General features: G+C 38.8%; 2 protein-coding genes across 2 annotated transcripts in view; one reads left to right on the top strand and one right to left on the bottom strand.

The window, feature by feature from the left end:
* tmeff2 (transmembrane protein with EGF like and two follistatin like domains 2) overlaps positions 1-1,475 on the bottom strand; it is a 146,200-nt gene extending 144,725 nt beyond the window's left edge. The window contains exon 1 of the mRNA XM_023337112.1: positions 807-1,475. Coding sequence (XP_023192880.1) covers positions 807-984 — 178 coding nt within the window. The 5' untranslated portion in view covers positions 985-1,475. The remainder of the gene's footprint in view (positions 1-806) is intronic.
* Positions 1,476-12,886: 11,411 nt separating this feature from the next.
* Positions 12,887-15,853, top strand: part of LOC111609288 (proline-rich extensin-like protein EPR1) — a 28,837-nt gene continuing 25,870 nt past the window's right edge. The window contains exon 1 of the mRNA XM_023336653.1: positions 12,887-12,967. Coding sequence (XP_023192421.1) covers positions 12,887-12,967 — 81 coding nt within the window. The remainder of the gene's footprint in view (positions 12,968-15,853) is intronic.

Here is a 15,853-nt window from a genome sequence, read left to right as displayed (position 1 = left end):
CCTCCTCAAGGCGTGTTGGATAAAAGGCTTCGCTGAAATGCATATGAGAGTGTCAGGAAGTGTGTGTGTGTGTGTGTGTGTGTGCGCGTGTGTGTGTGTGTGTGTATGTGTGTGTGTGTGTGTGTGTGTGTGCGTGTATGTGTGTGTGTGTGTGTGTGTGTGTGTGTGTGTGTGTGTGTGTGTGCGCGCGCGCGTCATTATCAGATGATTCAATGCATAATGCAGGGTGGAGATTATCAGAGGGGCGTATCTCGATCAACACATGATCGATCTCCGGCACAAATGACCGGAAAATATCACTAATAGGTTTAAACAGATGAGCTCATTCATCACCGAGTTGCTGCGACTTTAAGGCAGAAAGTGAAAGAAATAATCTCTGCTTTCACAATCAGGTTGAGTTTTTCTTTCAGCATTTAGACGTAAATGGATGATTTAGGTGTTTAAATCGGAAACGGCAGCATGTCTGCATATCGGTGTGGATGTTGTAACATCAACCCGCTGATCGTCCTGGAGCTTTTTTCAGGGCTCAGACTCGGACGGGCGGCAGGGGAAACTTGTCTGCTCTCTTTACGTCTCTTTTAGGTTTCACGGCCACAAAATGTGGATGAAAACGGAGAAAACTCCAGATGTTACTGTTCAGGTTTCTGCAGATCCTAATCAATGTTTTTTCATACATTTATGTTAATAATCTGCAAATGCAATAACTGTCAGATTGTGACGTTTTGCACCACAAAAGCACAACCATAAACTTTTATTCCAGTCCGGCGGGACTTGGACCGAGAATCCGGAACCGAATCGGGTCTCACCGGAGCAGTTCCAGCCGGTCGGCGTCTGGCAGTCGCTGAGGGAGGACGGGAAGGCGCGCAGCTGCTCCACAGGTAAAGTAGCGAGGAAGGAGACGATGGTGATCCGGATCCAGCCTCCAGTTAGAGCCGCGGCCGTAACCCAACACCGGTTCGGCCGAGCCGGAGCGGACGGACCCATCTCTCTCTCTCAGTGGCCCCGGCCGCAGCTCGGGCGAGGCGGGGGAACGGCGCGCAGCAGCGGGGCGCCTACAGCCCGACGGCGGAGCATTTTCCGAGCGACACGGTGCGCCCCATGAAGCAGCGGCCCGGAGCAACGGAGCCGATCCGAGGCGGTACAGCAAGAACCAGAACCAGAACCAGAACCAGAGCTGGGAGCCAGCAGGGAGGATGAGTGCGATGGAAAAAGTTGGCGAGGCAGATTGGAGGAGAGGATGCTGAACTGTGAGGAGGAAGGAGGCAGGATGGAGGGATGGAGGAAACAGGTGATTCAGGGATAAAAACAACAAAAAAGAAGTGAAGAGGGGATCCAGCGGGGGGAGGAGGAGGAAGAGGGGAGAGGAGGATGGAGGCGTGTGGTCAAATATCCGCGGTGAGACAGAAGCAGCTCCTCCGGTGCGTTCAGAGCCGCAGCCACAATGTTTCTGTCTGCCTGGCTCTCCGGCAGCTGCCGCTGGTCACGTGGAGAGAGAGAGAGAGAGAGAGAGAGAGAGAGAGAGAGAGAGAGAGAGAGAGAGAGAGAGAGAGAGAGAGAGAGAGAGAGAGAAAAGAGAGGGAGAGAGAGATAGAAAAAGAGAGAGTGAGTTCGTCACAATTAAAATGTCTGAGTTTCAGAGGAGGAGTACAGTGGAGCATATGGAGCTACAGCAGTGCCAATAAACACAGAAAACTGTCAGGATATTTTGTCGGTTCTGTCTATTAGTTCTGCATTGTTTCTGTTTTTCCTTCAGTTCCTTCAGTGACCAGTGGCGATGAGACGCCACCAGAGTCACACATATAAATCCAAAACCCAAAATAGAAGCCATATTTTAATTTGACTACATCTAACAACATAGCAATAAAGATAAAAGAATTTAGCAAGGTCACATTTTTAAAATTATGTGTCTGTTTTCTTTGGCTGACTTCTCTTTTCTGATTAAGATCCTGTATGATCTTATTTTAAATGACGTCCATAAATGTCCCTGTCATTCTGTTTTTTTATGTCTTCTTTTTTCTTGCTTTCAAACAAAAAGAGTGGCCTTGAATGGTTTTGTTCCGTCTGTATTTTTTTCCCTCCTCGACTGTTTTTGTCACGTTTTGCGGTTGTGGAACAATGAGGGAGACGCAGTAGAGAAAATGATGGTTTAGGAATAATGCACAGGTGAGCAGAAGGCTAGGAGCTCAGAACTGGTCGCGGATGGAAACACAGCTACAGAGAATAACATCTGACTACTGGGTAGACGAGGAACAAGAGACACAGCTGGGATGAAATACACGGAGGATAATCAGGGGAACGAGACACAGCTGGGATCAATCAGGGGGTAGACGGGACAACATGCAGACTCAACTGTCACAGAAACCAAAATAAACACACAGAAAACTCAACTCCTCACAGTTTTCATTCTTTTGAAAACGTAGAAGAAGAGCACCAGTTGCTTGTTGTGTCTACGGGGCTCAGCAGTGCCCCCTGTCAGTGAATCACGGTACTTTCTGCCTCAGCCGCCGCATTTTCACGGCAATTAGAAAGACTAAATATATAAATATATGTTCCACACAGACTGTGGAACGTAGAACATGTGTAATTAAACAAATATAATGATGATATGTCTGCTTCATTCAGGCGTGTGACACAGCGCCCCCACAGGTGAGGCTGAGCACTACACTGCCTCTCTCTGTAGTGAGACGCATAAATTCAGTGATTTTACCATAAAGAACAAAAAGGACATAAATTTGTAGAAAACTGAAGAGGATAGATTTATTTTATTTCAGAATTGTTAGCATCTGTTTTACTTCTCATGACTAGTTTTACTTCCTGACCGCCACTGGTTAGTGATTCTAGTTACGTTAATTTCATGTGTCTAGTCACTCCAGTTTTTATCGTGTTTCTTGTGTTTAGTTATTTAGTCAGATTAAAGTCTGCTCTCCCTCGCCCCCTGTGTCACTTCCTCTCTCTCTCTCCTCACCTGGAAACCGTCAGCTCATCAGGTCTTTGTTCAGCATTCGACCTCCAAGTATTTAAGCACTTCATTCTCGGTTCCTCCTTGCTGGTTTCCTCCCATCTAAACCTGTTACTTCCCAGTTGTCCCTGGTTTTTGTTCTGCTCTGGCTCCCTGTTGTCCTCCATCATCTTTGGGTCGTTAAACCTTCGTCTACAAGCTGCCTCTGCATTTGGGTTCACTGTAAATCTACACATCATGACAACAACAAGATTCACATGCAAACAGATCTGGAGTTACAAACTTTAATTATACATTTCTGATAATTACTGAATATATTTCATTAAATTGAGAAAATCGTTCACTTCTTGTTCTTTTTTGAACAGAAAAGTAAGGGCAAGGTAAATATTTTGTTTTTGGTTATGTATGCACATTTTCTCTTGTCCTACTTGTTTTTAAACAACAGTTTGAAATAAATGAACAAAGGTTTGTGAATTTTCAGACTTCCTTGACTTAAAAAAAATAAATAAAGAATGATCTGCAGCCAATCAGATACCTGCTTTGTTTCAGCCAATCGTAAGAGTCGTAACATTATGAGACTAAAGTCGGACAAATGGGAGAATAAAGTCAAAAAATAGAAAAATATACAAAACATGCTAAATTAAAGTAAATAAAATAAAGTATAAATAATACAAGAATACAGTCAATATCTGGAGAATAAAGTAAACTATGACTTTATTCTTTGAATTTTTAAATTTTCTTAATTTTGTCAGCCTGGTCCTAAAACTCCGTCATGGCTGCAGCCTGAAGGAAATAAAAAATAAAACCAGAGAGGAGCTATAAAAGGCTCAGTGTGCTGCTGATTTCTGCCACACACAGAGTCATGTGGGCATGTGTGTGTGCACACACACACACACACACACACACACACACACACACACACACACACACACACACACACACACACACACACACAGCGTGGTTATTGTCCAGCAGGCTCCTCTCTGAAACAACACGGAGCCTCTGTCTCTCTACCGCTCCAGAAATAACTCCAGTGGCTGCGGCTTTATTTCCGGGACGGATTGTGGAATCAGCCGTTGTTGTCGTGGATCTGGACGCGTCCCACATCTGAAGGAGTTCAAGAGGTCAAGTGTTCGATTTGCTCCCGTTGGAGCAAATCGGTTGGGAAAGAAACATGACCTCATGGTGTTCTGGGGGAGAAAAGCTGCAAATGTTTGGAAACAAATAATCTCTTTGTTGCTCGTTGATTACGGATTAGTTCGTGGTTTCTCCTCGCTTAGAAACGGCTTTTCAGACAAACACCAGCAGGTCTTCCACTCTTCATCTCCAGTTGTTGAAATAAAAGCTAAAACATCCTTACCTCTCCTAGGAATCCCTTTACAAAGTTCAGGTGTAAATCTAAGGTATTTTTCAGAAGCACATTTGTGAGGTCAAACACTGATGTTGGACGAGAACGTCTGATTCTACGACCGTTTTCACACCTGATAGTCCAGTGGATTCGGACCGGTTGGGAACCAAAACGGCAGCATTTGTTCCATCTCCAGTTGATGTGGTTCTTCTCTTTCTTTCAACTGAGTCAAACAAATCAAACTTTTTGAAAAACCTGTTCCCCTCCTGGCCTGTGGGGGCGCTGCACCAAGAACCACTGAAGGAAACAACACAAAAACCTCCTGAAGAAGCTTGTACCTTTTGTTGTGTTGAGCTATTAAACTTTTTTTTTCAAACCGTTTGTAAAGTTACAAAGTCAAAAATTACAGCAATAACTTGTTTTATTTATTCTGTTTTAAGAGAAAAAAAATGAGGATAAATTTCAACATCTTATTCTTTCAATGTCACAGTTTTAGACTATATATTTAATTAACATGTTATATATTTAGGTCCAAACTAAATATGTAGCTCAGAGCTAAACATTTAGCTAAAATGCAAATTTACATGCTGACAACTGGAAGTGGACTGTCAAAATAAAAGCCAGGTGGTGTCTCTGATTTACTTCAATTGTTGCTCATGTCACCTCTTCATCACCAGCAGGAGTTTATTTAGAGGCCGCAAGACAATGCTTTTATTTTGACAGCCCACTTCTGGTTATCGGCAAGTGGATTAGCATGTTAGCTAGTAGCATGTGTAGCTGACTGACTAAATATTTACTTTGAAGCTAAAGTTGGTTTGCTTGGTAAACATTCATAATTTGCTAAATATTTTGTTTATTAATTATATTTTTAGTGTTAACATTTCTAAATGGATTAATAACATTGTGTAAATGTTATTTGGAAAACTTAACCACTATCTTTTTGTTTCATAAAAATTATAATTATTGTTAATTTTTGACTGTGTAGCTTCACCTCATATTAACCAGGCAGAAATTGTTCAAAATGTAGATGATAATTATTTGATGCTAATGTATTTGAAGAGCAAATAATGAAGTAGATTAAAAATATTTGCCACTGCAGAAATGTGTGGATATTTAGCAGCTTTTTGGACCATCTTGGTACAAAAACAACATTGTTCTTCACACCTCCGGTCCTCCTTCAGCAGACGGAGTTTTATCAGCGCTAACTAAAGGCTAACGACCTTAATTGGAGGCCATTTATGAAACTACGGTCAAGTGATTTCCTGAGAGCCTCTGAAACATTAAATTGTGATTTGTATTTTGGTCAGCTGCAGATGAAAATGAAGTTTAATGGTCTGTCATCCTGAAGGTCGTGGGTTTGATTCCTCACTTCTGCTTTTTAATTTTTTTAAATAATAAGCTGCAGGTAGCTTTTCTCCAGCTGCACCACCTGTAAAGGAGCGCTAAGTGTTATATCAGTGAGTGAGTATAGTTTGTAGTGTAAAGCGCTCTTTAGAGGTCAAGAACACAAGGAGAGTGCCATGTAAATGAAGTCCATGCCACCGTTTGTTTCAGTCCTTTCACCGAAGTGCAGCGTAAGCTGAATAAATATCCACAGAGTGGGTTTAAAGAGCGGCGTGGAAGTGGAAACACGAGGCTAACCAACAGAGCGGGAGGAAAGCAGAACCAGGGTTGCTTTGTTCTGGTTTAATTCTGATTTCAAACGAAGCTTGCTCTCTTTGCTTGCAGCGTTTTTTCTTTGTCCCATGAATCATTTGGGCAAACTGAGCCGCCGCCGCTGCTTTCCACTCAACCCCGTATATTATCTGTAAATACAATCAGAGAAGAAGAAAAACAAAATTGTCACAGTTTCACTGTGACAAAATGTGTGAAGTGGCTTCAATCAATAGCTGCAGAAGCCACAGAGTCCTTAATTTGTTGTGTTTCTATTTTGAGTAATAAAATAGAAGTAGGAGAAGCTGCCAATCTTTGTTAAATCTGAGCTGTAGCTTATTTTCTATACTTCATGGTGTTACGTCTCAGCCGATTTCTTAAAGAGAAAAACAAGATTATGCTTTTTAAAACCCCGACAGAAGAGGGATTGTTTCTCTAACCCTTTCCTCTTGGCTTGTTTACAACATTAGTGGGTCTCACATTTTTCACTCTCACTTCCCTTTTTTGAGAAAAATAATTCACTTTGCTCTTATGGGAATATTAGCTTTAAACTAACAAAAAAGTTAGTGATGCTAACCCAAAAGCACTAATCATAAACAATAGTTATGCTAATGCTAAATCACTACAAAAACATAGCAATTAGGGAAAGCTAATGCTATAGCGCAAACCATCAATGTTAATTCTGCTAATGCTAAAGCGCTAATTGTTAATGTTAGTTCTGCTAATGCTAAAGTGCTAATCATCAATGTTAGCTCTGCTAATGCTAAAGCGCTATGCCAGTATGGTATTTAAGAAAAGGTAATAATAAAATGCTAATCATAAACAATAATTCCACTAATGCTAAAGCTCTACACCAATATAGGTTTTAATATTTTTCTTTGTTTCAGATTTTTCTATTTCGTTGTCCTTGTGACAATGACAATAAAGATTTATCTATCTATAATCAAGAGATGTTCTGATTCAGTCATCTTTATGAAAGCTTAGTAATAGTTTTTACTTCTCATCAATAGTTTGTCAGACACGCCTTTCTAGAAACGCTAATTTCATCAAACATTTGCAGGTTTGTTTATGATTATTTAACTGCAGGTAACGTAAACAAAGCAGAGCAGCGTCATCAGAAATTCAGCTTCGGCTGAAAGGATGAGTCTCCAGAACGACTCTCAGGATTTGGACCAGAGACAGACGGAACCAGAACAAAACCCAAACAGTCACCAACAAAAACAGTCGTAGTGTTTTTAGTCAACATGACGAAGAAGGACAGAGACAGTTACAAGTTTCTGTTTCAGAGAATCAAATCAATTTTCAACTGATTTGTAGCGCAAAGCATGGAGATCAAATGGTGAAATAAATAATTCTGGCAGAAAAGTTTTATCAAAACAACGAATATTCATAGATTTGTAGAGTTTAAGCTGTTTTATTAAAAGAAAAGTTTGACCTGTGAAACCACACCACAGGTTTTTTATTTTTCTTTTGGACGTAAAAATAGCTGCGTAAAAACCAGAGCCTGGTGTAATTCTGTTAAAACGACGCAGCCAGAAAGTTAAAGTAATCTCAGTAATGTGCAACAAAACGGGTAAAATAAGGATTATTATATTTTCACAGCAAATATAATTTCCAACATACAAAATCCACACCAGATGTCGGCAACAATTTAAGTAATCCACACAAAGAACGCAAATTAAAAAGCAAAACATAAAATGTAAGGGTGAGAAAAGTGAAAAGTGTTGAATATAAGTGGAGAAATTATTAAATATTTAGTGGAAAAAACTTTTTTTGGTACAATTTAACTAAAAACCCAAACAAAATCTACATGTGACGTCACTTTTTTTAAACTAATAACTTTTTTGATTTATTTTTAGCATTAATTCATTGTGAAATCACAATGTAATTAAATACAAAGAATCCAATTAAGCTGAAATAAAGTTAGTTTGTTTTAGTTGGATTTTCTCAATATTTGCTCATCTTGTAGCAAAATCCAGAGATGCTATATAGGAAATAATCGCTTGGTAAAGATATTGGTCAGGGTAAGGGTTAAACAAAGTCCATAGTGTCCTGTACGCCTTAGCTTGAAGACCATGAAGGTGTGATAAAACCAGTATTGTTTTTCTGTTGAACTGTAAAGGTTAAATGTTACATTAAAAGTGGAAAAACTTCACATTTTAAGCTTTAAGAATTCAACTTTTTTTTAGTTGCATTTGTATTTTGGATAATTTCTCTATTTAAACTCCACTTCCTTTTAGCTTATCCTCTCCTGGGTCAGAAATATTTAAAACGATTGTTTTTTTAGGAGTAAACACTTTGCTTTTAGCTTCCTGTTCACACTTTAAAGCCTCCTGGGCGTGTTTGTGTGTTTTCCGTTTTTGTTCAGAGCTCCAGGTTGATTTCATTTCTTAACTTCTTGGCAGTGCTCGCTCTGACGGCTCTCCTGTTGATGTTTCCCGCTTGTTAGGATCTACAAACACTCAACTATCGATTCATTTGCATATTTAATTTTGTTTTATTGTTTCAGGCACATTTTACAAACACTGAGGTGAAGTTTGCAGCTTCCATGTTTTATTTTTTCCAGTTTTTCTGGTTTTGCTCAACAGAACGAGAATCGATCAGCAGAGAGTCTCTGTTGTTTAATGAATGAGTCACTACCTGAACTTTGCGACGCACTGGGAGAAAAATTAACCATTAACATCCCAGTAGAGTCAACAACATGAAAAAGTTACAACACAACGGTGTTAAAATTAAAGTCATGCTAGCAAGTTTTCTATGGCATTTGTTTTGAATACATTTTTATTTACTTTAAAACAGAGGACATACTTCCGCTAACTCGCTAATAGCATTTTTCTAACCTTGACAATAATTTTTGACTGTTTTGTAAATTTTCAGTTGAATAAAGTTTAACATGTGTTGAAGTTTTGGTCCTTGATTGTTTTAAAAAAAAAGTTAGACAGTTCTATTCATGCTCTTATTTTGAAGTGGCAGTAGACTGTTTACTGTTTATTGTGTTAAAGAAGTCCATAAAAAAACTTCACATATAAATTGTTCTGAAAGCCTTTTTACGTTCTGCTGGTGGGAATCAACATGGTTGAATTTAGCATTTGGCATTAGCTCCAGCTAAATACTGTGTTGTTGTAGCGCATTAGCATTAGCAGAACTCATGTTTATGACTGCTACATTAGAGTTAGCGCAACTAACTTTTTTACTCTCATTTTACCACATATTCTTATGTTCTTGCATTTTGGTGTTTGGCTCTTGAATGAGGTGTTTAGCAGCAGACAACTCTGCACCTTTAAAGCAGTCGAAGTCTGGATTTGTCTCCTGTGAGCCGTCAGCCATGTTGTTTATCTTCTGGCTTTTCAGATTTCCACGTTTCCATTCATAACATGAGTTTATGAACAGTTCAGGAATGCTAAAGCTGATTGTTTCTTGAACTTATCAATAAATGTGTGAATGGGCTAAACCAGACTTTGCATAAAAACTGTCTTTGTTCTTTGGCTTGTTTGTATTTGCAGCAGTGGGCCTGAACATGAGGTCTGGTATCAGTGACACGCCTGCTTACTGAGGTCGCCCTGAACGCAGCCTGCAGCCCCCAGGCGAAAGGCTAATTACATTTCTGACTTGCTGAAATGGACACCGTCTCCTGAGAGGACGTTCTGGAATAACACTCAACCCTGGATTGGGTAGCTGCTGATTGATTTTTTACCTCATAATTACTTTGATGTATTAATAAATCATCCATTTATTTTGAAAATCCTGGGGCTGGCCTCGTCTCGGGAATCGGTGGCTGGTGTACGTTACCCGCCGCGAAGGCTGAAAGGTTGGAGTGCACACGCGGCGGCGGCGGCGCTGTGTGATTGTGTCATTTGCTGCTGAGAAGCTTCATCACAACTTGATCCCTGGATCCTGAAACTGTTTATGTGTGTGTTCCCAAAAATAAGAAGCAGGCGTCTTCGTTGTGGGAATCTGGGAAATGGAAACTTCAGCGTCGCTAACGCTCTGAACAACCATCAGCACTGCAAAAACACAACATTTCACAAAGTTATTTGGTTCAGTTTATAGTGAAAAAACTTTGCATACATGAAATAAGACAAAACTAACTCAAAAGTAAATTTTAAGTAACAAATCTAAGCTTGTTGTAGTCAATAAATCCTTAATAATGACGAAAACACACTAGCTCCACTGGCAGATTATTTCACTTCTTAGTATTTATTAATCCGGATTGAGGAATTACTGACTCAAACAAACCCCTACGTCTTGCTAAAAAGTTACTTGTAAGTTGGTTTTGTCCTGTTTCGAGTGTTTTAAAATATTTACACTGTAAACTAAACCTAAATACTTGGTAATATTTTATGTTTTTGCAGTGTGAACAGCTCATTTGAGAGGTTTCTGGTCGACCGCTCGCCTCGCTGAAATCAGAGTAAAATCCTGGAGCGTTTCCATGACATCAGTCAGTTATTGAGGAATTATGAGTGAAAATGATCTGAATTCACTTCCAAAAGGCATTTTAATTACTCTGCTCACATACCTGTCTGTGAGCGAACACGTCTGAACGCGTCGCTCTGGAGCTTTGTGACAGAGATCTGAGCGTTTTAACGCCTCAAACAGCAAAACGCTTCAAGCTCTGTCTGCTGCCGGAGAACCGCAAGGCATGCTGGGAAATACAGGGAGTGATGGCACTAAAGGTTTTCACCTAAAGGTTTAAATTGTGCAACTATGACAAAGTATTAGAGCCAGATAATTGTTTTTTTCTTTTAATTATGAGAATAAAATCATAATATTACCATTAGAAAGTTGTAAACTATGAGAAAAAAAGTTTCTTTAAAGAGAGTAAAGCTTTGATGTAGTTATGAAGTTCAGTCCGTCTGTTTCTTTTCCACAATGAGGACATACTTTATCTTTTAGCATCAAATATTATTATTATCAGTTGCAGGACTTTAAAATGATTGTTCAAATATCCAATAATAAAGCAAAACTTTACAAGATGCTCGACATTCTGCACTTAATTTTTTATTTTATATATTAAAATGACTTATACTACTAATATGTGTCATTATTGGCGATATTATAACTTTATTCTGTTAATATTATGACTATTCTCAAAACATTATGGCTTTATTCTCTTTATGATGTTTTTTGTTATGGTAATATTGGGAGTTTATTCTCACAGTTATGAGTTCAGTGCGTTACAGTTTAATGTTTTCAGGTTTGCTGTTTATTTTGCGATTATTAATAATTGATCATCTGAACAAAACCAATTTAAACTGATGATCTGATGAGAGTTGGTGTGAGTCGCCTTATCTTCTTTTTTAAACACTGAATTCTGCAGCACATCTTCATGTTAAGATTGTCAAAGTCAAGCTAGCATAACTGAGTTAGCATCTCTTTCCCTCGTTATTTTCTTTCTTAATTAAAACTTTTTACTGAACTTATCTGCTAATCATAGTTTTGACCATTAGTAGCAAAGAACTGCGTCTATTTTTCCTTCATATATTTAAGATTTAGCGAGTTATATTGATAACGTGACAGCTAAACCCGATGCTAGCCACTATTGGCTAGCATCAGGTAATGATGATACAGCTACATGTTTAACAGCAGGATGTAAAACATCATCAAGCCATTAAAACTCAACATTTTAATGTTACAAACCGACTCTGGGTAGATTCTTTATGCTGTACAACACCTGAAACATTAAAAATGTAAATTTTTTCTGGACTTTAGAATCACTTTTCACTTCACATATTCACTGCTGGTGTCAGTAAATATGAATCATGGCCAGAAAAATGGAACAATATGGTTTCTGCTTCACTTGCTTGATTTTTCCTGTAAAGGAAAGAATCAGCACACCCTGCTGTAATTACATTCATGTACCTGAGTGTGTGCATTCATGGGCATATGCTCTGAAGTAATTATATAGGGACAGATGTTCACATTGGTGCAATGTGTGAGGCTCAGTGCATCAGCAACTTTCACATCAACTGAGCCAACTAGATGCACTCTGATCCAATCAGGTCCTTTCTAACTGAGAACAGTTTGTTTTAATGAGAAGGACAGACGGCACGAAGTCTGCAATGTCAGCCACCCAACCTGACCGACTGCAAAACAGAACAGCCGAAGGGCTGGTCTGAATGAGGTCTAACTAACACTCAACCAGGCTGGTCTGAATGAGGTCTAACTAACACTCAACCAGGCTGGTCTGAATGAGGTCTAACTAACACTCAACCAGGCTGAAGGTCGGCTCAGAATGGCTGGTTACATAACTCAAATTTAGGTCTGATGAGAACATTTAAAAAAAGGCAATCAGATTAAAAAATCCTCCAAACAACCAGGAAATTTATCGGTGGTTCAGTAAAAAGTAATTTTCTTCCAATTACGATTCCATTGCAAATTTGCACAAAACTCTGTCAGTAAAAAGTGAAATAAAAGTTGATCAGTTTTCTTGTGATAAAAACTTTCCTGTTTGCTTGGCACAACTTTGAAACCAAACCCAGAGAGAAAATCAAAAGTTTTTGACTGACAGAAGAAAGTTGTTTGTTTCTTCATATGAAGGTGCTTCAGTTTGAATCCATCTCTACAGACGTTAGCTGGAGTTACACTTTAACTGTTTTAGTTTGGAACAGGGTTTGTAGGGCGCTCCTATCTTGAGCGACAGCCGGTTGTTCTGAGAAATTAGTGCAATAGCCAATGGCAAAGGGAAGAACTATACTGAGATGATAGTCGTGAATCTAGGCTACATTACAGACGGAGGCGGGATGAAAGTGGACTTCATCAAATGTATCCAGGTTTTGACCTGGTTGATTAACTGGAGGTCAGAAGGTCGTCAGTTCAGTTCCACCAAGTGTTTTAGTTTCCCACCAGGACTGAATGTGTATTGATGGGACAGTTTGTTTTTTAGCAAAACATTAAAGACGTCAAACTTTATTTCTTTATTTTCCAGCATGATGAGAAGACAGTCCAGCTTTGTACCAAATCAGGACGGCCAGCTGTGTGCTGGGATGACCTTTGACCCAGTGCAGGAGGTGCACAAAGGAGCATTAACACAGATCCTTCCTCCCAGATGTTTTCACTGTTACTGCTCCCAACAAACTCAATAAGTTTTCATTCCTGCTGTTATTTGTGCAGTTTTTCATAATTTTAAGATAATTTGCAGTTAAAGGCAAAAATTCCCATTTTGTAAATGTTTTAAATTTAACTACATATTAGTATTCTGTTTTCTAATAAATGTATTTACCTTGATATTTTGTCCTTACTGTCCATTATGTTGTTCATTTTGTTATTAGTGGTGAGTAAAAATGTTATCGAGTTAATCGAAGGATATGTAATTAATCGCAATTTAATTGAAAACTATATATCAAAATGAGCAACATTTTCAATTCGAAAACAGTTGTTTCTGCTAAGTTATTGGATAAAAAGACATAAAAGCTCAGCAACTAATTTATTTATAGTTCTTAATCTGTAATTCAGATTATCCAACCATTAGATTGGAGCAAAGTTATTTTCTAGCCATCCAGCTTTAGGCTGTTTCAGGAACCAATCATCTATGGAACTAGCTAGCTGCTACATGATTAGCAGTGACATGATATGCTAACACCTTTTACTACACTACAACACAACAAAAGTCTTTTCCTGCGTCCAATCAGATCGGATTTAGGAGCAGAAATGAACCCCCAGTGGGCCAAAAGAAGTGGCTGTTGCTAGCAGATGTAGCTTGTGCATCAGATTTTATAGGCGTACAAGAAAAGAGCAACTACGAAGGTTCTGGCAGGAATGTTTGCATGTAAAAAACAAACAAACTTTAAATTGCAATGAAATCTATGTAATTAATCAGAATTAACACATTAAAGACCTGACAATAGTTTTTATATCTATCCAGGCTGTGTTGCCTGCCACTTTTGCTTGTTTATTACCCAATTTAGGACAATAAAGGATATTTCTATTTTATTCTAGTTGAGTTAGAAACTCCTAACAGCTTCAATCCCCGACTGCTCTGAGAAGTAGCTCCTATAATGAGCGCAGCAGATGCTAATTGTTGCTGGCTAGTCTGAAGGATCTGAGTGGGGGAGGAGCTTAATCCTGGAAGGAGGGGCTAGACTCACCCAGACGTTTTGGACAGCTGAATGGTTGCCATGGAGATTCAAGGATTTCTCAAACATGCATAAAACATTGCAAACCTCCAGCAAATATTCCGTTTTTGATGAGGGAATAACATTATAACATGATGTAAAGATAAAAAAGTTGATTTTACCTTTAATAAGTTGAATATAAACATAAGGAAATGTAGAAACTCCTCTGTGTTTCAGTATTAGTCCCTATACGGTTGATGGTTTCACCAGCCGTTGTTGTGCTGCTTCTGTTTCCAAACAAGAATCCACCTGTGGAGCCAACTGAGCGCGTTCCACATAATTAACATCACACACCTGTCAGCAGCGAGCCGAAGGTGTTTGTCAAAGTGAAAATGAAGCCATGCGTGTGAAAAGTTCCCTTCGGCGTCTGTAACTCAAGAGGTCCACACCCATAACCCGGCAGATTATTAACCGAGTTTAGATTCATCCTGATAATCAATTTTACAGTTTCTTTGCATGTTTCCTCCAACAGCTTCTCTGAGTCAAACGAAGCAAATCCCTTCAGGCTTAACACTCTTTAAATATGCTCCACAATAACATCGTCTTTGTAGTATTTTTCTCATATCTTGAGTGGTTAGCAAGGCTTTTTATAATAATAATAATAGCTGTGAAAACAAACGACAGAGCTGTCATTGTACAAGATGCGTCGACTTTCAAGGTCTTATGCTATTTCTAACAAGAAGTTAAGATCTGGAGCCTTGATTTCCAAGAAAATCTCAACTTTGGATTCAGGCCTCAGGACTGTTTCCTTTGCCTCGATCTGTCAGTCACACATAAATGAGGTCATGTCCAGAGAGGAAGGGTTTCTCATAGATTTAAGGATTTATTTTTGGTTGAGATTTAACTTCACATCCACTGCTGCTGGAATACCTGAACATCAATTACCAAGTCTTTCCTTTTCTTCTTAATCCTAGTCTACACCAGAGACAAGTCCTTAAAATGCAACTAAACCAGGAGAAACTGCCTGTGGAAATAATTTTCATGTGAATCTTTGAGTCTTGACTTCATCTGAGAGTAAATTCAAACTAAACAGATAGTTGGGTTTGTCACATTGTGCCAATATCTGTGTAATTTTTCCAGTGAGGCCCCAAACAGAAAAAAACATTTAGAGCTCTGGTTACTGAATCCACCCAGATGTGAGGAGCAAAGGAGAAAATAGCTAAAAAAAAAAAATCCCATTTTAACCTGAAAATGTTTCTTTTTACAGCATAAAGTGAATTTTGAGATAAATTTTAGCCATTCCTTCTTTTTTAATGGCAAGCACTCCGGTGGTTTGCTAACCCTAAGCCACTAATCATAAACATTAGCTATGCTAACGCTAAAGCACTATTGCAATATGGTATTTAGCAGAAGCTAATGCTAAATACCATGTGCTACAACATAATGCATCACCTCCTCTGGGTCAGGTTTGTTATTACACACAGTTTGCTCTTCAGGAAGTGATTCTGCCTAATTGACTGGAGAGTTTTGGTAAAATACCAGAAGATTTTATACCGTTTACTGCAGAGCTGGCAAGGCATTCTGGGTAAACCAAACCTACAGAATAAACGTCATTTATTAGTTTTAGTTTGTCAAGAGTACAAACTAAAAGGCTCTCAAAACGATTCACATATGTGAATTTCGGCATGTATCTCTTTAATTACTATCCCTGTGTTTTTTGCTCAGGTGTTTAATTTTTCTGTAAACCTCATTCATTTGTTGTTTACTAGCCATATGTTCAATAAAGTTTCTTTGAATAAAAAAGAGCGAATGCAATGAGAGAAAACTGAACTGCCTCCCTCT

Source organism: Xiphophorus maculatus, chromosome 7, assembly GCF_002775205.1.
Source record: "Xiphophorus maculatus strain JP 163 A chromosome 7, X_maculatus-5.0-male, whole genome shotgun sequence".
In the NCBI taxonomy this organism is placed as follows: Eukaryota; Metazoa; Chordata; class Actinopteri; order Cyprinodontiformes; family Poeciliidae; genus Xiphophorus; species Xiphophorus maculatus.
The sequence above is the reverse complement of the archived record's forward strand: the minus strand, read 5'-3'. Positions and strand labels throughout refer to the sequence as shown.